This window comes from Scatophagus argus, chromosome 4 (assembly GCF_020382885.2).
Source record: "Scatophagus argus isolate fScaArg1 chromosome 4, fScaArg1.pri, whole genome shotgun sequence".
Classification (NCBI taxonomy): Eukaryota; Metazoa; Chordata; class Actinopteri; family Scatophagidae; genus Scatophagus; species Scatophagus argus.
Window position 1 is genome coordinate 600001 of NC_058496.1, and position 23175 is coordinate 623175.

General features: G+C 47.6%; 3 protein-coding genes across 15 annotated transcripts in view; 1 reads left to right on the forward strand and 2 right to left on the reverse strand.

The window, feature by feature from the left end:
- Positions 1-5078, forward strand: part of cntrl (centriolin) — a 23721-nt gene extending 18643 nt beyond the window's left edge. For 9 of the 12 annotated variants that reach the window (XM_046386513.1, XM_046386512.1, XM_046386521.1 and 6 more), the window contains 11 exons: positions 242-359; positions 899-1326; positions 1535-1629; positions 1822-1937; positions 2535-2608; positions 2693-2764; positions 2987-3086; positions 3210-3361; positions 3474-3527; positions 3628-3690; positions 3855-5078. In XM_046386513.1, the coding sequence (XP_046242469.1) occupies positions 242-359; positions 899-1326; positions 1535-1629; positions 1822-1937; positions 2535-2608; positions 2693-2764; positions 2987-3086; positions 3210-3361; positions 3474-3527; positions 3628-3690; positions 3855-3992 (1410 nt within the window). In that variant the 3' untranslated portion in view covers positions 3993-5078. Of the gene's footprint in view, positions 1-241; positions 360-898; positions 1327-1534; positions 1630-1821; positions 1938-2255; positions 2357-2534; positions 2609-2692; positions 2767-2986; positions 3087-3209; positions 3362-3473; positions 3528-3627; positions 3691-3854 lie in introns of those variants that run through there. The other 3 variants (XM_046386517.1, XR_006843175.1, XR_006843176.1) reach the window with 3 other exon arrangements.
- On the reverse strand, positions 3686-9487 carry tti2 (TELO2 interacting protein 2). Of its 2 annotated transcripts, none has more exons than XM_046386528.1 (10): positions 9313-9487; positions 8031-8520; positions 7686-7882; positions 7373-7430; positions 6815-6943; positions 6626-6718; positions 6289-6482; positions 5526-5669; positions 5228-5387; positions 3686-4634 (listed from the first exon to the last, which is right to left on the reverse strand). In XM_046386528.1, the coding sequence occupies exons 2-10, from the start codon at positions 8517-8519 to the stop codon at positions 4566-4568; spliced, it is 1533 nt and encodes a 510-aa protein (XP_046242484.1). In that variant the 5' UTR covers position 8520; positions 9313-9487; the 3' UTR covers positions 3686-4565. The 2 variants fall into 2 exon arrangements, with proteins under 2 accessions (XP_046242484.1, XP_046242485.1); XM_046386529.1 differs by lacking the exon at positions 9313-9487 and adding an exon at positions 9186-9193.
- A 2723-nt stretch (positions 9488-12210) lies between these two features.
- On the reverse strand, positions 12211-22043 carry LOC124057884 (chromaffin granule amine transporter). The gene is made up of 17 exons (XM_046386527.1): positions 21439-22043; positions 19667-19765; positions 18448-18737; positions 18242-18366; positions 16802-16860; positions 16629-16712; positions 16352-16444; positions 16026-16115; positions 15872-15915; positions 15710-15770; positions 15510-15605; positions 15072-15150; positions 14808-14859; positions 14430-14493; positions 14217-14336; positions 13964-14097; positions 12211-13008 (listed from the first exon to the last, which is right to left on the reverse strand). Exons 2-17 carry the CDS (start codon positions 19761-19763, stop codon positions 12898-12900), a joined length of 1599 nt encoding a protein of 532 aa, XP_046242483.1. The 5' UTR covers positions 19764-19765; positions 21439-22043; the 3' UTR covers positions 12211-12897.
- Between the last annotated feature and the right edge of the window lie 1132 nt (positions 22044-23175).

The following is a 23175-nucleotide window of genomic DNA, read 5'->3' on the forward strand; positions in this document are numbered from 1 at the left end:
GAGCGCCGTGTGTTATTTTAGATTAAAGGGCGCACACGTCCACACAGGTGTTTCCAGGTGTGTGATCAGATGCTCCAGTGCTGAACGCGACAGTCTGTCAGCAAACCGGTGTGATTCCACAGCTGGCTGTCGCCTTTTTAATGGCGCTCCCCTGAAACAGCCTGGGACAGGTGTCCCAGGGAGAGACGTTTAAAGGACAGAGGAAACAGATTTTGATCCACTGCTTCCTGTCCATGTGTAGGAGCTGTTGGAGCAACAGGGGGCGCTGCTGAGCCAGAAAACGTCCACAGTCTCTGCTCTCAGAGAGGACGAACAGAGACTGACCACAGTGAAGTCTGAACTCAACACACGCAGAGCAGGTAAGTCACATGATCCAGACGCTCCAATCAGCAGCCTTCTCTGCTCTGATTCTCAACTTGTACAAATACAGAGTAGAGCCGTCAGCCAATCAGAGGCCTGTAAAGACGAGCGAGAGGTTGCTTATCTCACTTTCTTCAGCCTAAAATCACTACTACACCCTCTCAGTTCACTTAAATCAGTTATTGATTATCCCTCACAGTGCTTTTTAAGGAAGTAAACCCCAGAAAGGGCAGCACGGTGGGGCAGTGGTCAGCACTGTCACCTCACCGCACGAGGGTTGCAGGTTCGAATCCCAGTCTGAGTCCTTCTATGCAGAATTTGCATGTTCTCCCTCTGCCTGCAGGGGTTTTCTCCAGCTGCTTCCCACAGCCCCAAAAACATGCAACCTGGCCGCTCTGCTTAGTACCGCGCCCCTCGCCGTAGTCGGCTGGGACAGGCTCCAGCCCCCCGTGACCCTGACCGATAGGCGGTGTAGAAAATGGATGGATGGATAAACTCCAGAAATCTGCTGTGTGTGTGTGTGTGTGTGTGTGTCCAGAGCTGAAACGGATGCTTCAGGAGTTACTGGTTGAGCAGCACGCCTTGCAGGAAGTGAAAACCAAACGCTCCCAGAGTCTCCAGAGGCTCCTCAAGAGACAGCATCAGCTGGACAGGACGCGGGACGAACTGGACAGGACGCGGGACGAACTGGACAGGACACAGGACCAACTGGACAGGACGCAGGACCAACTGGACAAGATGAGGGGTGAGTCGGACAGCACAAGGGGTGAAATGGACAGGAGGAAGGCGGAGCTGGAAAGGAAACAGGAGGAAGTGGACAGGAAGAAGGAGGAATTTGACCAACTGCAGGAGGAAGTGCAGAGGAAACGGCAAGAGATGGCTGAGCTGCAGCAGGAAGTTGAGTCCCACAGGAAGGAGGCAGACGTCTGTCTGACAGAGACGAAACAACAGCAAGCAGAACTGCAGGTCAGTTCTTCTTTCCATCCGTTCCATGAGAAGAGAGAAGTTAATGGTGGGCGTGAGCACAATGTGATGAAGGTTTTAGTCTGCCGTCCTTTCACCTCCACGTTCATAGAGAGGTTATTGATGCCTGTTGATCCTGAAGTCACAGATGAAGGCTGAGCTGGAATGTATTGATCCGAGCTGATCGGCTGTGTGTGGTTGATCTGTGCAGCAGCGGCAGGAGGAGCTGAGCAGGAGCAGGGAGGAGAGGACCACCCTGCAGGAGCAGTGCAAACACCTGGAGGCCAGACGCAGGCACGCCGACAGGTACACGCACACATCAAACAGTTCGTGTGTCCAAACCTGTTCAACTTCAGTGTTTGGACGACAAAACAATAAGTCATTATGTGTTTATTATTAGTTGTTGTCCACTAAATCTAACTTGATGTGAAAATATATATTGACTGCCTGACTGCCGTATATGACTTGAGCTTCTGTGTGTGTGTGTGTGTGTGTCAGGTGTCTGTCAGCGGTGGAGGCAGAGCTCGCTAAACAGAGGGAGGAGCTAAGCCACGCCCAGCTTCTCAAACAGGAAGTGCTCAAAGCTACAGCAGCCACTCAGCAGCAGCTTAATGGTGTGACATCACCACTTACAGTTCAGACCATTAACAGTGTACAAAGACGGCCGACATGAGACTTCCTCAGAGAGAAGACAAAACATGTGGACTGCCCCCTGGTGGCTGGCTGCAGTCCAGCTCATAAGCCCCTCCCCCTCCATGTTAGCAGATGGGACATGAGCCAAACTAAAAACTCAAAAGTACACATCAAAAAATTTTTCCCAAAGATGGTTTCTGTCATTTTAGGTCATTCCTATCCTGCTGGTGTTTGTTCGAGTGATCAGCTTGTTTTAATTGGTAATTAGACTAATAAGTTATTATTATTTATTGGCTCAGACGCGTGTACGGGCAGGAACTTGATACCATGGCTCCACCTCCTGATCTTCCTCTGGTACAGTGGGAGGAAGTGGAGACACATCGGCCATCTTTGTATGTCAGTAGGTCAGACTATCATATACAGAATATAGATAGATAAGTACTTTATTGATCCCGAGAGAAATTCAAGAAAGAAATATGACAAACAGATTATGATATATAGACAGAAAGATACAGAATATTCTGTGGCACATTCAAAGTCTGCCAAACTGAAACATGAAATCTACGTGTGTGCTTCAGAGAACTCTGAGTTGTTGAATCTGCTCAGTGAACGACTGGAGGTGAGGAAAAAACGTCTGCACGCTCTGGAACAGGTGAACACACACACACACACACACGTACGTTGCAGTGTGTGAAGACGTGTTTTCACTGACGCTGAGTGTGTTTGTGTCCTGTAGGAGCCGAGTGTTTCCAGTCAGGAGAAATTAGAACAACTGGTGGAGCTGGACAGACAGACGCACCACAGACAGGTACAGACAGACACGCCACAGACACACTACAGACAGACATGCCACAGACAGGTACACTACAGATACACACACCTTAGACAGGTACAGACAGACATGCCACAGACTGACTACAGACAGACACACCACAGACCAACTACAGACAGATATGCCACAGACACCACAGACAGTTATAGCCCTGTCTGTGATGTGTCTGTCTAGTATGTGTCTGTTTCTGTGTCTCAGGCTGTGTGTGTTGGATTGGATGAAGTTGAAGCTGCAGTGCGTCAGCTCGAGGACAGGGGGCGCCGTCTGACCCAACAGGAGCTGCTGCTCAACCAGCTCAGTGAGTCCCATCTGAAATCTTTTCTTTCTTTCCTTCCATCCGTCCAACATGATTTCTTCCCAAGAGCCATCAAAAGGAGACGGTGAGGAAAACAAATAACTGTTTGTTTGTGTTGGATCACAGAGGACGAGCTGCGGGAGAGACAGAAACAGCTGCTCCACAAGGAGGAGGAGCTAAAACTACAAGGGGAGGGGCTACCGCAGAAAGGGGAGTGGCTAGTTCAGACAGAGGAGGAGCTTCGTGTGAAAGAGGACCAACAGCAGCAGAAAGAGGAGGTGAAATCAGCATTTAAAAGAAGGAAGCTGAATAAGAGCATGATGAGTGTGCATGTAAACATTAACGTCTGTGTGTGTGTGTGTGTGTGTGTGTGTGTGTGTGTGTGTGTAGGACGAGTGTTTCTACCTGTCTACAGCTGGTCTGAGATCAGCCTTCAGTGCTGAGGTCAGTCCTCACATTGTAGTTTACTGAATACATGTTAAGATACATTCATGAATAAATGTGATGTATGTAATTAAATGTGTGTGTGTGTGTGTGTGTGCAGGAGCAGTGGTGGAAGGTGGAGCTGCAGACAGAAGAACTGAGACAACAAGAGGACCGGCTGAAGGTAAACTGTGTTTAATTGTTAACAAGAACAGAATAAACGACACAGAGAGAAGCAGGAAGTGATGACAGCGTGGAGGCTGGCAGCCACTGATTGGCTGCTTCCCTCTGCTGGTGCTAAGCCAGGCTAACTTCTGGACTAACTGTGTCTGTCTTTCTGCTGTTGAGGCTCGCCTGCGCTGCAGTTTGTGGAACCAGCAGGAGGCGCTGGAGGAGAGACGGCTGGAGACTGAAGACAGTTTAGTGGGACTGAAACTCAGACTGGACCAGCTGGACTCTCAGCTGTCACACTCACAAGCTGACTGATGTTCAGTTCACCGAGCTCTTCGTGCACTGGACTCTGATTTGTCTTATTTTCTGAGAACAGTCGTGACCCACACTGAGTTAAAGACAGAAACTCAGTCCTTCACCTGAGAAACAAACACGTTTTCGGCCGTTGAAAGCTGAAGGATATGATCGCAGTCTCCAGGACATATCTGAGTATCAGAAGCTGTTCGGACGCTGTAGCCCTGCTCCACAGGCCCATCTTTACTGGGACAACAAACTGGTTTATGGACCTGCTGCACAGAGCGAAGTGCCTTCAGTTTTCTCCAGGACCACGTCAGATTTCTGATTATTACAGTAACTCCCACGTGGCCCGAATGCAGCAATAATGTTAGCATTAGCACTACCAAAGACATAAACCAAGTTAATATTCCTGAGGTCTGTGAACACAACACAAAGCACTCAAACGTCTTTCCTTCAGGAAAACCTGTAAAACATATTTTTTGCTGATGCTCTGTGGATGATGAAGGAAGAAGCAGCTGCTCCGCCCTGCCATGGCGTCTCTTAGAGTCTGACATCCTGTTGTTCCAGGTGTGCTGCATCACCTCTCTATCCTCATACAGTCGCTAGGCAACGGAGCACCTCAGAGCTGCAACAGCTGCTGTCGACCTGCTGGAGGAGAGGCTGACAGACAGACAGACAGACAGACAGACAGAGAGGGTGTAAAGTGGGAGGCAGCCTCCTCAGGGGGTCACACAGAACAGCCTGAATGTTGGGCCACATTCCAGTCAGAAACTACCAGACCTTTTTATGCACGTTCTGACAGTCAGAGATACCAATTAACAAAATGATGATTCAACAGGCATCCACAAACTAAGCAAGGAAACTCTGTGTGAGGGCAGGCTGCTGCTTCAACCGTCTGTAATCATCAAAGCAGAGTGACAGGAAACGTGCAGCACGTGACCTCGGCGTCAAAGGACTCTGATGGTTTAACAAGGCGCAGACGGCTGCACGTGAGGGATGCTCTTAAGTTTCCTGTGCAAACATGGCGGGCTGCCACTAACTCTTTGTCAACTAATCAGCTGAATGTTTAGTTTAGAATTGTTAATAAATGTGAACAAAAGTCTTGTTACAGTTTGCTTCTCTTGTCCAGCCAGCAGTCCAAAACCCAAAGAGTCTTGATTTACTGTCAGGAATGAGAGAGCAAAGCAGCAGACCCTGACTGATGCTGACAGGGACTGCGAACCCGACCAGCAGCTGTCAGCAGGTAAACGCACCTGCAGGTTTCCATGTGAGCAGCCGTCCAGCAGTCTGAGGCAGAGAGCCGTTTGATTCGTCAGCTTCTGTCTGACGGGATCACTGAGCTGAGAGTCTGAGGAAACGTCCAGCAGCAACTTCAACAGGCAACGCAGCAACACGTCACCACGACACGCCATCCTGACAGAGAGACAGACAGGCAGACAGAGACAGGCAGTTGAAAACAGGAGCAGTTCCTCTGTGTGGCCTTAAGAGGGCAGTGTTTTCTAGAATGACCTCAACATCTGTGTGTGTGTGTGTGTGTGCGCGCACACTGACCGGGGCCAGGCTGCTCTCATGGTTTTCTGCAACACCTCCAGCATCTTCAGTCGACTCGTCTCCTCAGGTGGGTCTCCGATCTCCAGGTAACCCAGCACCACCCGCTCCACCCGCTGCAGGTGTCTGCACACTGCTACGCCCATCCTGATACCACACACACCAAAACAAACACACCCTGAAACTTTTAATTTAATTTAATTTAAGTTACTTTATTAATCCCAAGCTGGGAAATGACTTCTCTGCATTTAACTCATCACTGACTGAAACACACACACAGGAGCAGTGGGCAGCATCAAGCGCCCGGAGAGCATATTGGGTTTTAAGTGCCTTGCTCAAGGGCACATCAGCCAGCTAATGGGGGGTGGGAACATTATCACTCCACCACACTCAAATTTTTCCTGCCCGTCCGGTGGGGGAATCGAACCAGCAACCTTCCGATCACAAGCCGCTTCTCCAACCTCTAGACCAGGCACGTCAAACTGGTCCACAGGAGGGCCGCTGTGGCTGCAGGTTTTTGTGCCAACCAACCAAGAGCACACCGTTTGACCAATCAGCTGTCTGAAGACGGAGATCAGTTGATTAAATGAGTCAAGTCTGGTGTGCTGCTACTTGGTTGAAAAGAAAACCTGCAGCCACAGCGGCCCTCCTGTGGACCCGTTTGACATGCCTGGTCTAGACCACGGCTGCCCCCAAACAATCCCCATCCACCCGCCGTCTACTGCTGGACATAATCTGCAGCAGGGGTGGATATCAACGCTCCTACCTGTCTATGAACAGAGGCAGGGCGGAGGCGTAGACGTGTCGCAGCGCCACTTTCTGCTCTGCCTCCATGTGTGTCAGAACCAGACGCAGCACGTCGTCATGGCGACAGGGCTTCCTGCGGGGCGAGGAGGGGGCGAGCGAGGACGGAGGCTTCTCCAAAACCAGCAACACGTCCAGGAGACACAACAGGGCTGACTATACACACACACACACATACATCACGTCTGACATCACTTCCTGTTTACTGTATGCGTCACTGCTGTATACACTGCAGCATATGCTGTTACAGTACACTGTACTGCTTCTGAACTCAGTCTGTGTGTGTGTGTGTGTCTCACCTGTATGACAGCAGCCTCTGTGGTGTACAGGTGTTTGATCAGCGCCTGGTAGAGAACTTCTGCTCTGTTCAACTGACGGAGATCAGCAGCAGGCTGAACACACACACAATCATCATCACAACAACATGCACATCAGGACGTTTGAACTTTTATGCTGGAGTGTGTGTGAGAGTGTGTGTGTGTTCTCACTGTGTTGAGCACTATGTGGTGCAGACAGCGAATTCCCAGCATGCAGTTCTCTGGTCTGTAGTGGTCATTGAAGAGGAGGGAGGGCGGGAGGAGGCGGAGCAGGTAACAGGAGAGAGAGGGGCGAGTGACCTGCACAACACACACACACACACACACACACACACACACACACACAGCCAACAATGCAACATCTAAGTGGGTGACATCAAACAGGAAGTAAAAGAATCTGAATTCAGGCTCTGAGAATCCAAAACACATATTTTTCTGTGTGTCCATCTGAGGGTTCTGATGGAACCAGATGACATTGAGACCAGGACCCGCTGACTGCTGACAGGCCACAGACCTTGTCGTGAGCAGGTTCGTGTAGGAACTGTTTTCCTTCAGTATCACCACACAGAAGTCGAACACACTAACCGAGCTCACTAACACAGCACGACATTAATGCTGACAAACCGCCGCGTGGGGTCGACAGCACTACAGGTGGGAGGAGACACGCAGGCCTCGAGTCAGGTGAGCTGATGACATCATTGCTGGATGAAGGTCAAAGGTCAAACTAACCTGCAGGAGAGTCCATGCAAACACCAACTTCACTGCTTCACAACGCTGCCAGGAGTCTCTGCAACACACACACACACACACACACAGAGTTAATTCCAAACTCTTAGCTTCCTGTGAACAAACCAGCTGATCGGTATTTTCTGATCACAGAATGATTTGACATCATTGGAACAAATAAATAAATCAGCTTCTCAATGAATGAGGTGATCATCATCCTGATCTGACACCTGAGCAGGCTGATCCACGTGCACACACACACACACACACACACACACACACTCTCTCTCTCTGATGTTCACAAACTGATGCTCACTTGGTCAGCTGAGGCTGTAGGACATCCAGGATTCCTCCCAGAATCCCTCTGCTCTCTCCTCCCCCCTCCTCATCCTCGCTCCTACTCCCATCCCCCATCAGGAGGTGGGGGGAGTCTCTCCAGCCCCCCGCCCTCAGCAGCGCCTTCTGCAGGCTCTGAGCCGCCGCTCTGGAGGAGGAGCTGGTCCACACCTGGTCCTGAACACAGACAGGAACAGATTAACATGTCATTTCCGTGTTCTTGGTCCTGGAAAACAAGACGAATCGTTTAAAGCAGTTTAAAACTTTTGAAACTCTGGGCAGAAACGTAACATTGATATTTTCAGACTTTTCCCTTTGAGCCCACCTGAAAATGCGTGACAGCGAACACACAGATGGGTGGAGCTACAGCCAGCAGCAGACCAGTCTGATCGCCTCCGTTTCCCAGAGTTCCCAGCAGCGCGGTGAGGGCGGAGCACGCTGCTGCGGCACGGCTCGGGATGCTCCGATAGGCTGCGGCAGGCAGAGAGCCGCAGTCGTCCTCACAGAGTGGCAGAGCCGCACAACCAATCAAGGCACTGACCACAGAGCTGTATGCAGCCTGAAGCTCCGCCCACTCATCATCCTGATTGGAGGGGGCTGGAGAGAATAACCAATGGGCATCTGCTGTTTGGAAGAGACGCTCCACACGACCAATCAGGGAAATTGTTTCAGAGTCTGAAAATGCGCCAATTAACTTCTCCCTCAGCTGAGTCAGGAGCTCTGTGATTGGAGGTAGACAGGAAGAGGGGAGGGGCTTCTCTGAGGAGGAAGAGGGGAGGAGGTGAAGGTCATGAAGCAAAGATGAAAGCTCCATACTGAAGAGGAGGACAGAAGGAAGGAGGAAAGAAGAGGAGGAAAGGAAGAATCAGAATTTAGGATGGAGGAATTGGACACATTTACAATTCAGATCTCTTTTCTATGGTGGCCGACAAGTACAAATGCGCTGCATAAACAGAAACGTGAAGAAAACGCTGCATATCCAGCCATACAGCGGAAGTGCTCCAGGCCTCTAGGGGCAGTGCTGAGCGTCCACCCGAGAGACAGACAACGGACGTATCAACGTGTGGAGCAGATGAGTACATGAGAAGAAGAAAGTTACTGTGGGAGGAAATTTAGTAAGTCAGTAACTTTCTTTGTTGATAGGTCCGTTGTCTGTCTCTCGGGTGGACGCTCAGCACTGCCCCTAGAGGCCTGGAGCACTTCTGTTTCTGTATTTGCAGCTCGTTTGTACTTATCAGCCACCGTACTTTTTCAGATTAGAAAAAAAATCAGTTTTTCAACAAACATGAGTTTTAACTGGAGCTGCTGAAAGTAATCAACAGCAAATGAATCATTGAGCATTTAGATAACTGATTGTTGTTTCCCTGAATGCTGAATGCACACCGAATGCTGTAGTTAAACTACAGCTGACATTAGCTCAGCATGCAGTTCACACTTCAAACATGTGCCTGTAAGACGAGAGTTAATAACTGAAACCTACTGATCACCGAGCAGTTTAAACGCTGTTCACCGTTTGTTCGGAGCGGTAACATCCTCTCCGCGCCTGTAGGTTTCTATTAAACACTCTGACAGGTTCATGTCTCATTTCTGTTTGATCACAAACTGACCTCAGGTCAGCTGGTTTCTTCTTCCATCGACGTGGACGGACGACAGGCTGCGTGTAACTGAAGATTTAAGTCTTCTCAGAATCGCGGCACACGGACCGAAATGTCAGGAAGTTTTACTGGGACGGAATGCGTGTTCGGAAAAATACCTCCGATCGGATACAAGCTCAGTGGCAAAGGTTCCTGCCCCCGGAAATGATGTGAAGGTTTAACGTTTCTGAAGCAACAAATACAAAGAAGTACACAGATACTTCCAGGCAGTAGACGAAGAAGTACTCAGATCTTTTGCTCGAGTAAAAGCAGTATTATTACAGTACAGAAATACTCTCAGTCTACGTGTAATCCTATTTTGAAAAGTTATAACAGACTTAAGGAAAATATTGGCATCATAATGTGGTTAAAGCACCAAAAAGTAAAAGTACTCACTTCAGAATAATATATAATTAGAATTACTGATAATTTAATGTGTTCATTATTTTAATGTTGTAGCTGATCATGTACTGCTGTGTAGCCTAATCTGTAATAATACAACAACAAAAATCCATATGAGCATGAAGTAAGATAAAATGAAAAGGATACAGTAAAGTTAAAGTAATGTAGTAGTAACTGTACCTAAGTGTAGTATGAAGTTACTTCCTCAGTTACTTTCCACCACTGCTGGTTGGAAGTTTTAATATTCATCAGTTAACAACATAAGAAGATAGATGCTTTATTGATCTGAAGGGAAATTCAAGAACTGGAGCACACAGGGACAGGGTTTTGAACCCTGGGTTTTGAACCCTGGGTTTTGAACCCTGGGTTTTGAACCCTGGGTTTTGAACCCTGGGTTTTGAACCCTGGGTTTTGAACCCTGGGTTTTGAACCCTGGGTTTTGAACCCTGGGTTTTGAACCCTGTCCCTCCACACAGAGTTCCTCAGCACTACTCAGTGCGCCAACATATTGGTAAGTAAATAAAAGAGACTGGACGACTAAAAACAGATGAGCTGTGACTTCACACAAATCTCGGCTCAGTCACTCTTTATGGGCCAGAAGAATCAGAAATTAAGCCCAGATAAGAAATAATGTTGGAAAAATAAAATCAACATACATCCAGTAGACAGAGGAGGAGTGAGGGGGGAAAATCAAAGGAAAACCGATAATTCTTCAATGACAAGTCTGACAAAACAGTTTAAATGTAAGTTGTGTGATGTGGTTGAAAGCTTTGTAGAGTCTGACAGGACCTGCGGCTGTGACTGTGTCCTCAAAACAAGAAGGAACCAAGAGACAAAACAAGACAAACTCAATGGCAGTTTACAGAATTCACCTTCTGCAAAAATAACATTTAACTAAAAAGGTTTAAGTGCAGAATTATTCCACAACTGTGTCAGTTTGTGTGTTGATAAAATAAAAGAGGCCTGATGATGTCACCTCTTCAGAGGTTTGAGCTTCAGCCTGTTCACACACGTTGAACACATCAGAGAATCTGTGTGAAATCAAAGAGAGTAAATGTGACCAGCGAACATCAGACACACACTGTGTGGTGGCTGTGGTCAGATTAGTGGCAGATTAAAAGCCAATATTCACATTCAAAAAATGTTTTACTCCATAAATCAGCATCAGGGAATCAAACTGTTTCCTACCTGTTTACACAGACAAGACCACATCAGAGTCGCGACACAAAGGGTTAAGCACCTTTGATGACTACACACACACACACACACACACACACACACACACAGAGATGAGCTGTGGTAATTCATATTTCAAAGCAGGAGGAAATGTTTTGAAGCTGTTCGTGTGTGTGTGGGCTGAAGCTACGATCTGCTGTCAGAGGATGTAATTAACCCTCACTTATATTAACCACACACACACACCTCAAACAACAATTATTTGATCAGATCAAAGTCATTTTTCCTACTTTAACCTTTTGTTATTCTTTGGTCTAATGTTTCAGCTGCCATTAGCATCAAAACATCTGTTAGCTGCAAGCTAACTCATTTTCAGAGTAAACACACATGGATGGAAATCTTTGTAGAAATGTTCACAGCTACAAACCCACTGACAGCTTTAATCAGTCAGAGTTTATCAGGACCAGCCCTTCCTACTGCAGGCGTGTGCATGTGACGCTACGCTGGCTGCTTCCACACAGCTCAGGCTAATGGTGCGTTCCATTTGCACTCGGGACTCGGGACTCGGACTCACCGTATGTCACGTCCCTTTAACAAAGCTGGATGTGTTCCGTTTGCCACAACTCGAGGTTTGTAACGTCAATCAGCCATCGTGACTCGTTACAAACCAAGTTAGCAGCTTCAGCTGATAAACAACACATTAAGCAGCATTTCATGCATAACAAGAGCACAGCTACAAGCGTACAGGCGCCAAAACACATGAAACACCACAGCTTAAACTGCAGGCTGTACTGCTTGTCCTCTGCGGTCCACCGACTTGACGAGTTGTTATTCCAAGATTTAACTTATGAGGCTTCAGGTTAGCTCAGTGTTAGCCTGGAGTTAAAAGATGTTTGTGTGAGATGTACTCAAGCAGAACTTTCAGTCATTTTGTTGTAGAGAACCTGGGCTGATGTAATGAGGTTTCTGTTGTATTCTGAATGCTCATTTCAGAGCGAATGCTAACAACTTCTCTGTTTGCGGTTACTGTGAATTGATTCCTTATGAAAGAAAGGTCTGTCAGCTTTTCATTCACATCCTGTTTACTTTTCCATCTGACGGAGCTCCTGCGTGTCCTGCCGTCGTTTTCTCTGACGAAGAAACAAGCCAAGCCGTCACAGGAAATTAAAGAGCAGATAAGAAGCATGTGAACACACACACCAGCTGATTTCCAGAGGCTTCCGACAATCTGACAATCCTCAGTTTGACATGTGAACACTGGGGACGACAGAGGCAAACACGCACAGGTACAGGTGCTGTCCAGGCTACAGCAGGCTTTAATAGCAACACAAGTCAGAGGTCAGATTCAGACTCAGGTCTACATTTCAACACTTCAGACACTCAAAAAGTAAGATTACTGAGGGGTCAAACCACATGTGATATCTGCTTAATTAACACCAAACATTCTGAAAATAATTCAGGGATTTATAAATAGCAGAACTTAGTGAATTATTTTTGTATTTTTCACCTTAAACAACATGGTAATTGTAGCTGCTTACTTTCTAATATGCTGACAAATTCATGAAGAAGACTTAAAACTAACCTTCATCCCAAACCCCAATGTTTTTAGGTAAGTTTGACTTAACCTACAAATAAAAGAAATGACTTATGATGAATAAATGTAATCCTTTTAAACACTTTTCAACTGAGCTTTTCAGCTGTTTATCTTCAGCTTTTGAGCTGTTAATGTAACACAGACAACACTCAACACTGCGGGAGGTAATCCGGCGTCTTTTAACTGTATTTGCATAAACTTATTGTGATTAATAACTCTGTAAACCTGCACACAAGAGATCAGAAATCCTGACCGGCACCATGACTGATTACTGACATGTCTGTTCTGACTGTGTGACAACAGGAAGTTTGATGAATGTAAAGACAACGTCACAAAGTGGACAACATCGACAGGTGTGTGTGTGTGTGTGTGTGTGTGTGTGTGTGTCACTCTTCTGTCTCTTCTTCTTCGCTGTAGTCACTCAGAGGGAACTCACGACTCTCTTTCTGTGTATTGTAGCTTTTCCTATGCATCACACACTCCTGGTCGATGATGGCCTGCAACACACACACACACACACACACAAGGGATCAATAAAACTAGCTGTATGTAATCTGTGTGTAATTGAGAGTTTATTAAGTGGAAATGTTTCCTCTGCAGCTTTGAAGGCCGTAGCCTCTGATCTGTGATCAGTCTAATCACTGTGTAATGACTTCACACAAACACTTTGGCTTCAACATCACAGAGACACACACACTTCCTGCCGATGTGCCCAGACCTGCCGCCACGCTGTGCATGTGTGTCTGAACTCATTGTAATAAGTAGTGTACAGAGTTCGCTGTGTGAACATGACACATTTAGCCTCAGAACACTTCACACCTGAATGCTGAAAGTCACAACTCAAAGGTCTGAGAGGAGCTCCACCCTCCTCCCTCCTCCCTCCATCCTCCACCCTCCTCCCTCCTCCCTCCATCCTCCTCCCTCCATCCTCCATCCTCCAGCCTCCTCCCTCCTCCCTCCATCCTCCAGCCTCCAGCCTCCTCCCTCCTCCCTCCTCCCTCCACCCTCCTCCCTCCATCCTCCAGCCTCCAGCCTCCTCCCTCCTCCCTCCTCCCTCCACCCTCCTCCCTCCATCCTCCAGCCTCCAGCCTCCTCCCTCCTCCCTCCACCCTCCTCCCTCCTCCCTCCACCCTCCTCCCTCCATCCTCCAGCCTCCAGCCTCCTCCCTCCTCCCTCCTCCCTCCTCCCTCCATCCTCCAGCCTCCAGCCTCCTCCCTCCACCCTCCTCCCTCCTCTTCTTGGACAAGAGGAGAAACGTCTTCCAGAACTCCAACCTTGACCATGACCTGGATGACTGAGAATCTTCACAGATAAAATCTAAAAGGTTCATCCTCAGGAGAGCAGGAGGAAGATCAGGACATTCGACTGGTGATGTGACTGGTTCCACATCAGTTGTTTAAACTGCTCTGCTACTCACTGCAACGTGGACAAACTCCAAGGTTTTATATTCACCATTTTCTCCTCTCTGACAGCAGGGTTACGGAGCAGGAAGCAGAGCGGAGCATACAGGATGTTGATCACTCCGATAAACACCATGAGCCAAGGAAAGCCCACTGCCTGGACCAGAGCACCCCCTATGGACGGCCCTGGAACACAGAAGGACCACATCCAGGATGGCGATAGTTGCTGTGTTTTTTCTGTATTTTTGTTAACGTTCAGTGAAAACAAGATGCAGTGTGTGTATGTGCGAGTGTGTGTGTGTTACCTATGGCGAACCCCATACACAGCGCCACATCAGCGATAGCATACACACTGCCGTAGACGGAGGCGTGACGGATGTCGACCAGGTAACCCATGATAGCCATCATGGAGGAGTCGACCATACCTGAAGGGAAACCACACACCTGTTTGTCTCCAGCGGGTCACCTTCAAACACCTGCAGTATCTGAGACTCAGTCATGAACATGCTGATAGTCACCTATAGCGAAGCCCAGACCTCCATTTGGTCCAATCAGACCGTAGATACTGGTGGCTAAGGGAACCTGACACACACACACACACACACACACAGTGAGGATGTGATGTGACTGGCAGCTGAAGCAGTTCAGATGCCACAGGAGTTAAATTGATAGTTTTTAACATGAAGTTTGGTTCCTGGTGGTGAGAACAAACGGTAGCGGGAAAGAAATCAATGAAAAGATGGTGTGTGCGTTAGAGTAGGTCTTACATCATTTCCTGTAACTACAACACTGTTCACCACATTAACTGAGATGGATGATTGGTTGGATGAACAGACCAATGGACTGATATTATGTATAAATGGAAAATTGATTGGATGTAGTGATGTTGTACTCACACACAGCAGACTGATGCCAATGATGAACATCCCCAGCATGGAGCAGAGCCACCTGGAGACAGAAACACCATCAGTCTGTCTGTCTGCCTGTCTGTCTGTCTGTCAGGTGTGGGTTTACCAGAAATCTTCACGATCAGGTCTGAACAGGACTCAAACTTTAAAGAAAAGCTAATCTGTTAATCTGTTGATTAAACATCTTCTCCTGAAGCTTGTATGAAGTGAACACACACACACACACACACACACACACACACATGTACTGACCGTCCCATCTTGTTGGCCAGAACACCAAACAGGTTTGTTCCTATCAGGTAGGAGATACTGGCAGGGAGGAAGGCCACACCTGCAACACAACACACACCTGTCAGAGAGGGACAAGAGGACTACAGTTTCCAGCTTCCAGGAGCTGCTTCAGCTGAAGGAGGAGGAGGAGGAGGAGGAGGAGGAGGATTCTCATCTTCATCCTTCAGTTTGTCACAGACACTCAGCATCAACACATCTGGACACGAACTGAAGCTGCAGTACAAATACTCACCTCTGAGGTGGAGCGGAGTACAAGTATGAATTAACACAAAATGGAAATTGTATAGTAAGATACAAGTACCACTATGGGAGTAAATGTACTGCGCTACATTCTACCAGCAGGCCAAAGGCAGGGAAGAAGTAAGAAAGAAAAGCTGGAGGGCAGGAAGTGGAACATACCAAGTTGCCATTTAGGGGAGCACATGGTCTGCATCATCCAGATTGGCAGAGTCGGCTCCAGGATGGCAACACCCATGTTGGCAAAGCACAGAGAGCCTGCAGACAGACAGACGGACAGACAGACAGGCAGATCCTCCCGCCGCAGACTACACAGACGTGAGGTCGGTGGTACAGCTGAGTGTGAGGAGGCGTCTTCTTACCTGCGCTGATGAGGATGTACGGATCTCGTAACAGCGTCAGTAACGGAGTCCCCTCCACACTCTGAAACACACAAACTCAGACTGCTCATACTGGTCCAGAACTGACTGAATCCAACCAGCTCAGCTCGGTCTAGACCAGTTGTGGTTTTCATGTGGACTCACCCCAGGAGAGATCTTTGAAGGCTGCAGGATGCACAGCTGTAACGCTGCGACACACAAACACACAAGGCACCATCAACACAGGAGGTCACGGGTTTGAATCCCGCCAGCGGCAGTTCATCATAGCCGAGCTCACTGAAAATCTACACTTTTTTACCTCCATCGAACACAGCCAGCAAGGCCAGGATCAGGAAGGGGGCGCTCTTCCCCACAAACTCATACATCACACTGCCGAACGGAGCCCCAACTGAAACACAGCGTCACAGGACAACACACCAGCCGCAGGCTATGAGCAACAGATGGTGTTCGTCTGTCTTTGTGAGGACAAATCAGAGACACCCGAAGACACGACCAAAGCGGCATCCGGTTTAATGCTGAATGAGGTGTTGGATTTTATATGCTCATCAAATATCTTTAACACAAAGTAACTGAAGCAGTCGGACACGTGCAGTGTGAGACAAGTAAAACGTGTGTGTGTCTCACTCAGGACTCCCATAGCCAGTCCTCCCAGGGCGATGCCCATGGCGATGCCTCTCTCCCCGTCATCTGTGTACACGCTGGCCAACATACCCAGACCTGCACACACACACACACATGCGCACATATACACACATGTACACACACATGCGCGTACACATACATACACACACACGCACATATACACACGTACGCACGCACACGTACACACACACACACTGGTAAACACTTGTGGTTGTGAACGCGTGCTGAGTGTTTGATGCGTCAGTGTAAAGGCGTCGACCTGCCACAGAGGAGAAGGATGAGCCGATTCCCTGCAGAGAGCGAGCGAAGAACAGCAGAGCGTAGGTCCCTGAGAAGGCAAACACTGACACACACACACATCGGGTTAGACGTCTCTGTTCAGAAAACACACTGACATCACTCTGTGTGTGTGTGTGTGTGTGTCCGACTCACTGATGGTCGACACAAACATGATGATGAAGCCAGCAAACATGGGGATGTGATACCCGATCCTACAGACACAGAGACAGAGTGGAGGCTCAGTCAGAAGGCCGAGGGCTCGAGATTCCTTAGTGTTTAATCACAGCCCACCACCACCACCTTCAGTCATGTAAATGTAAACGTCAGCAGGTCCGAGTTCCGCAGTGATGGAGGACATGCGCATATGAACTTTATGTTAGCATGCTAACATTAGCTAATTAGCAGTAACACAAAGTGCAGCTGAGGCTGATGAATGTCATCGTTTCTGCTGCTATCTGATCAGAAATGAAAATACTGGACACACTGAAATGCTGGCCTGATGGTGGCGCTAGATGAAAAGTCAGAGGATCACCAAAGTCATTACACTTCATCCCGAAGGGGCCGTGAAGGTCTGAACCACATTTCATCACAATCCGTCCAACAGCTGCTGAGATTTTTCAGTCTGGACTGAAGTGGAGGATCCATGGAGCCCCAACACAAACGAGGCCAAAAATAAAGTAACTAAAAGCACACAACAGGAACTTACAGGAAGTCCATCAAACACAAACAGTCAGTAAACATACAGATTTAGCCATCAGGTTTGTTTCACCTTCACTGAAATAAAAAAGTCAATTAAAGGCTGGGCCTCCGGTGATGAGCAGCTGGGTACACAAAGGTGCCTGTTATAGAAAGTGCATTTCAGGTGAACATAACATGCATTTCTACTGCTTTAATGTAACTATTTCAATAATGTAATCGTTTTAGTTTTAACACTTTGCTGTTCTGTATTAATTACCTAAATCATCCTGTTAGTGCAGGTGTTTGTTTGTTAATGTCTCCGCCAACTGAAGTTTGTCGTACCGTACAAAGCCAGCAGGGGGCAGTAGCTACATTTGATTAATGATGGGGGTCTCATTCAGTGCAAGTGGCTGAATTTATCACAACACAGCACAGCACTCAGACAGAGATCTGATGTCAAATTCAAAATGTTTTGAAGTGCGCGGAATAAAATCCAGGAGAGGAAGCTGCTTTGACCACAGAAGAATCAGGCAAAAACTTCAGTGTGAGCTGCTGTTAGCTGACGAGCGGCGCACAGGTGGCTAATGGCTAATGGCTACGTTTCATCGCTTGGAGATGAAGACAATTTTTTCATAGTGGATTAACTTGTTGTGAGAGATTGTGTGATCACCAAAACATCAAGAAAACACAAAAAGAGTTGGAGATGTACACATGGTGGAGTGATGGAGGAAAGATGTTTGTAGCTAGCAGGGGTTGGCGACAAAAGAGCAGCTTCTCACTTTAATATCACGCCACCAAGGCCCAGAAAGACCCACATCTACTCGCTGCAGTGACAGCGCTGTCAGCTCTGGAAGGACTTTAGAGAAGTTTACAGATTTACAGTGGACCAAACTGCAGTCTGATACGATAAGATACCTGTTGGTGAGTGGACCGACGAAGGGGTTGATGAACAGCTGGACCAGAGCTTTAGATGCAAACAACAAACCAACACGAACGTTTTCCTCCTCCAGAAAGATACTGTCCTGGAGACAGGAGGACTCCTGCAGGACCGAGGACAGGATAATGAATAAATCAGCTGTAAGCGCTGATCTGTCAGCAGCAGGTCAACATCATCCACCTACTGAGGTGTTGGTGGTCTCGTTAATCTGCAGGTCTGTGGTCAGGCTGGGCTGGTCTGTCGGCTCGACGTCGGGGGGGGATTCAGTCCATGTGTCCTGCAGACTGAAGGTCGTGTTGTCGAACAGGGACACCACAGGAGGGAAGGTGGGAGAAGACAACTGGGGACTCTGCTCTGACTGTGTGTCCAGGACCGGTGCACTGAGGGTGGGCAGAGGGAGCAGTGAAGGCTGGGCGGTCTGGGGTTCTGGACTCGGATGTTCTATGGCGTAGAGGAATGTTGGGATGATCGGCACTGAGGAAGGAAAGTGGATGGATTGATTAAAATTCACATTGTAAACATATTTGTCTTCAGGAGCCATTTTGTCTCATAAAGACGTCTCTGAGCTGAATGGACGGGAGGTGAAAACATGGAGAAACTTCTCCTCAGTACAAACCTTCAGATGAAGAAGGGCACCATTTGCTCCTCACTCACTCCTCCTCAGCAGCAATGTGCTCAGTGCTGCCGCTGCTGGCCATGAAGTGTATTACAGCAATTACACTGTCGTCTCTTTAGCTGAGTGACTAATAAATACCACAGCCAGAATATCTTTGTCTCTGTCTTTCTTTCTCTCTTTCTTTCTCTCTTTCTTCAAGAGATGAAAACCAACAACATAAAGCTGCTAAAACACATAATGGACACATCAAAGCCACCTCAGGTGAAAAGAGCAGAGAAAGGATTTTATCTGAGAAGAGACTGAAGGAGACATTTGTGAACTGAGACTTTACGATTTAAAGTTCAAGGTCAGGAGGTCGTGAGTGCGTGTGTGCGTGTGTGTGTGTGTGTGCGTGTGCGTGTGTGTGTCCTCTGTAGTCTTTACATTTCTCTGAGTCTAACTGCTGATGACAACTTTGACCTGCAGGTCTTTAGCTGCGTCACAGATCTGTTTCCAGCTGGTGAGACATCATGGAGGAACAGCAGAGGACGATCAGTGGGTGAACACACCACAAGGCCAAAAGTATGTGGACAGCTGCACACAGGGTAACATGACTCTACGCTCACTAATGTGCTGCTCCATCATTAGTTACTCTTCATGTTATCGGACCTTCGTCGCAGTCTTAATGGAACATAATGATTTCATTAGAACAAACCAACATGTCACAAAGTCTTCTTCAAGCCTTCAGCTTCAAACTCAACTCTGATGGCACTGACGTGTGTGTGTGTGTGTGTGTGTGTGTACTTACCGACCACAGTGAGCAGCATGTGGTCAAGCAGCAGAGCAACACACACGACGACCAGGACGAGTCTGGGAGAACCTCGACTCTGATGGAGCCACGCCATGTCTACACACACACACACACACACATTTGTCACATGTGTGTCACTGTTTTTGTCTTGTTTTTGTTTTCTGCTGCGGGTGAAACACTTCATGATTCAGTCCACGCTGGAGCCACAGCTGATCCACACTGAAACTGCTCACCAGCAGGGGGACACGTTTTAAAACATTCATGAAACCTGCTTTACAAATACTTGGTGGGCAGGGAAAGACATTTGACATTGGACGCTGGACGTGGACACACGACGGGAGAGGCTGGAAGCAGCTGACACGTCTGCAGTAAACTCGGTCTGTCCGTGTGTGTGCTAACAAAGAGACGCAGTGCAGAGCAGCTGCAGTGAGGCTGAGGGCTCCTTCATATCACATTTGATCTTTAATAAAACAACAGGATGCTCTGTTGTTATCACACACTCCAGATATTAGTCTGAGCCCACACACTCAAACCCCAAGAGAACCCTCAAGAGACCCGATTCACTTCCAGACTTTATGCTAATCTCGGCTAACAACGAGTCCAGTGCCGAGACTGATTGTGTTTGTTGACTACAGCCAGCAGAAACACCACCAGATGGTGGCGCTAACATTGATTTTTAGCCGCGTTAGCTGCATGAATCCAAACTGAAATATCCCAGCTGTTGGATGGACTGTGGTGAAATGCGGTTCAGATGTTCGCGGTCCCCTGAGGATGAACTGCAATAACTGACTTTTCATCAGCCCAGCATTCGAATGCGTCCGGCACTTCAGTTCAGCCGTACACATCAGCTTCAGCTGCTCTTTGTTGCTGCTAACTGGCTAATGTTAGCGTGCTAACGGGCTAAAGGGAGACAGTGAACACGACAAACTGTTGAAAGATCATAACGTTCTGAGCTCAGCTGCTGGGTTGTTTTCATGTCAGCGTTATGTTTTACTTATTTCATCTTGTTGACACCTGATAATCTTTGTAAGCTTATTCAAATGTGGATCAAATATAAATAAATATAAATTCTGTGCAAATAGAAAGTTTGAATAAAAACTCGTCAGATCAGTGCTTGTAGATTTTTCTTTGTCAGTGTGAACTGACGTTTCACTGTGCGTCTGTTCTGACTGCTGATTGGTTTAGAGGCTGTTTCCTCCCTCACTAACAGAATTATCGCACACACACACACACACATTCACATGTGCATGCACGCACGCACACACACGCACACGCGCGCGCACACACACACACACGCACACACACACCTCCTTTTATTCTCTTATCTCCATCCATCTCGTTCGCTTCATTTCTCTCCCTGATCTGAAATGTAATTTTGCGTCTGAATCTTTGGTTTGATGCAGCAGAGAAAACGATGAAAACGTTTTATTTCTCTTGTTTCTGTATAATTTGCTCCTTAACAAACACAACAGATCAGAAGTCAACAACAGGCAGGTGTGTTGAACAGCTGCAGAAAAACAGAACAAAAACAGCCACAAACAAAATCAAACAAATCTTAACTCCAGAAAAATAAAAACACAACAAAACATTCAAGAGAATAAAACTCACATTATTTAAGAATTAGAACATAAGCAAAAGCTATTTCAGCTATTGCAGTTCAACCAAAACTAAAGTAAAACAAACAACTCTAAAATCAATCATATGAATAAAATAAAATGAGACTGAAACAAAGTTCAGAGCTGACGGCAAAGCAGACAGGTGGGTCCTACCTGCACGACCGAAGCTCCTCTTCTTGTCCTCCGAGCTGCTGACGGACTGATTACAGCCTCAGTGTGTCCTGAGGGGGGTGGACAGACAAAAGGACAGAAGAGGAGGAGGACAGGAAACAAGGAGAGAAGGAGGGACTTAAGGAGGTGAACGTTTCCTTTATTCTGATAAAAACAGACAACACGGAGACACACACAGACACACATCAGCAGCGCAAACCATACACCCTCTGACCTGTGTGTGTGTGTGTGTGTGTGTGTGTGTGTGTGTGTGTGTGTCAGTAATTGTGAGCATCTGCTGTCCTTTTATTGAAGCCCTGGAACAACCTGCAGGCTGGAGACCTTATCACACACACACATCTACACACACACACACACACACACACACACACTCTGCAGGTCTGTTTACACTGCTGTTCTCTTCATGATGTGTTCCATGTATGTCTGTAGAAGTCATACGTGTAGTCGCACACTCCACATATGAGCAGTGGTGGAAGTACTGCAGTTGTGTATTTCTACACTGCAGTAGTAATACCACAGTGTACCATCATGTAGTAATACCACAAAGCCTCTGTGTGTTTAAACACAAATGCTGAAACATTTACAGAAGAGGAGGAAGAAGAAGAGGTGGAGGAGGAGAAGGAGAAGGAGGAGGGAGAGGAGGTGGAGGAGGTGGAGGAATAAGAGGAAGAGGTGGAGGAAGAGGAGGAGGAGGTGGTCAAGCTGCTTCAAGTGCTGCCTTCAGAGGAGGAACTTTCTGCGGTGGCCAAGGCCCAGGTGTCCAGTCCAGGTGTCCAGTCCAGGTGTCCAGCCCAGGTGTCCAGTCCAGGTGTCCAGTCCAGGTGTCCAGCCCAGGTGTCCAGTCCAGGTGTCCAGCCCAGGTGTCCAGGGGTCTTGGCGTTGTGGTGTGTGTCTACATTCACCTATGAGATAATAAGCTGCGATTGTGTCGTATGAATCTTCCACTTATGAAGACTGAACAATGAGGTGATTGATTGTTCTGTGATGAATGTGATGTGATTAAAGAAGAGACTCAACACACCTGATCTGTGCTGGAAATGTGATGACTTTATTCTGACAACCTGAGAGGTCTGACCTGACTTCACTCGGGTACGGTACGGTGGTACGGTGGCCCTGAAGTGCAAAAACACAGCAGCAAAATCACAGACTGCCAGAGAGAGCGTCCAGTCAGGACGGGGGATCTCTGTCCCATAACTTCCTTCCTGTTCCATTTGAGTTGAATGTTGTCACTGTGTTTTGGACTTCAGTTAAATGCCAAAAGCTGCGTTCACATGCGCAGAATGTTCCGGTTATTTTGAAAAGGTGATATTCCTACAAAGCTGTTAGCACGGCTAATGAGGCTGAGTGTCGGGCGTCTGGGACATTCATTACGTTAAACAGAGAACTCAAATTCACATTCACTCGTGAGATGCGGCTTCCCGCTCACGCTGACTTACCTGCAGCAAGTGTTCCTCTGCTGGGTTAGTGCTGAGTTCAGAGAAACCAGGTGCCCCCCAAAGCCACATCCACATGTAAAGCACCTGTGCGGTGATTGGCTGGGGCGCCTGTCAATCAGAGCCACACCCCTGGACATGTTTTCCCGAGAAATCTCTGAGGCATCTTTATTGGAAGGACGATTGTGTTGAATTTGTGTGCTCAGAGAAGCTGAGCTGAGATTATTCTGTTCACCTGCCATGAAACGGATTCACTTCTGTCTGTTAATCAGCTTTAATCACCTGT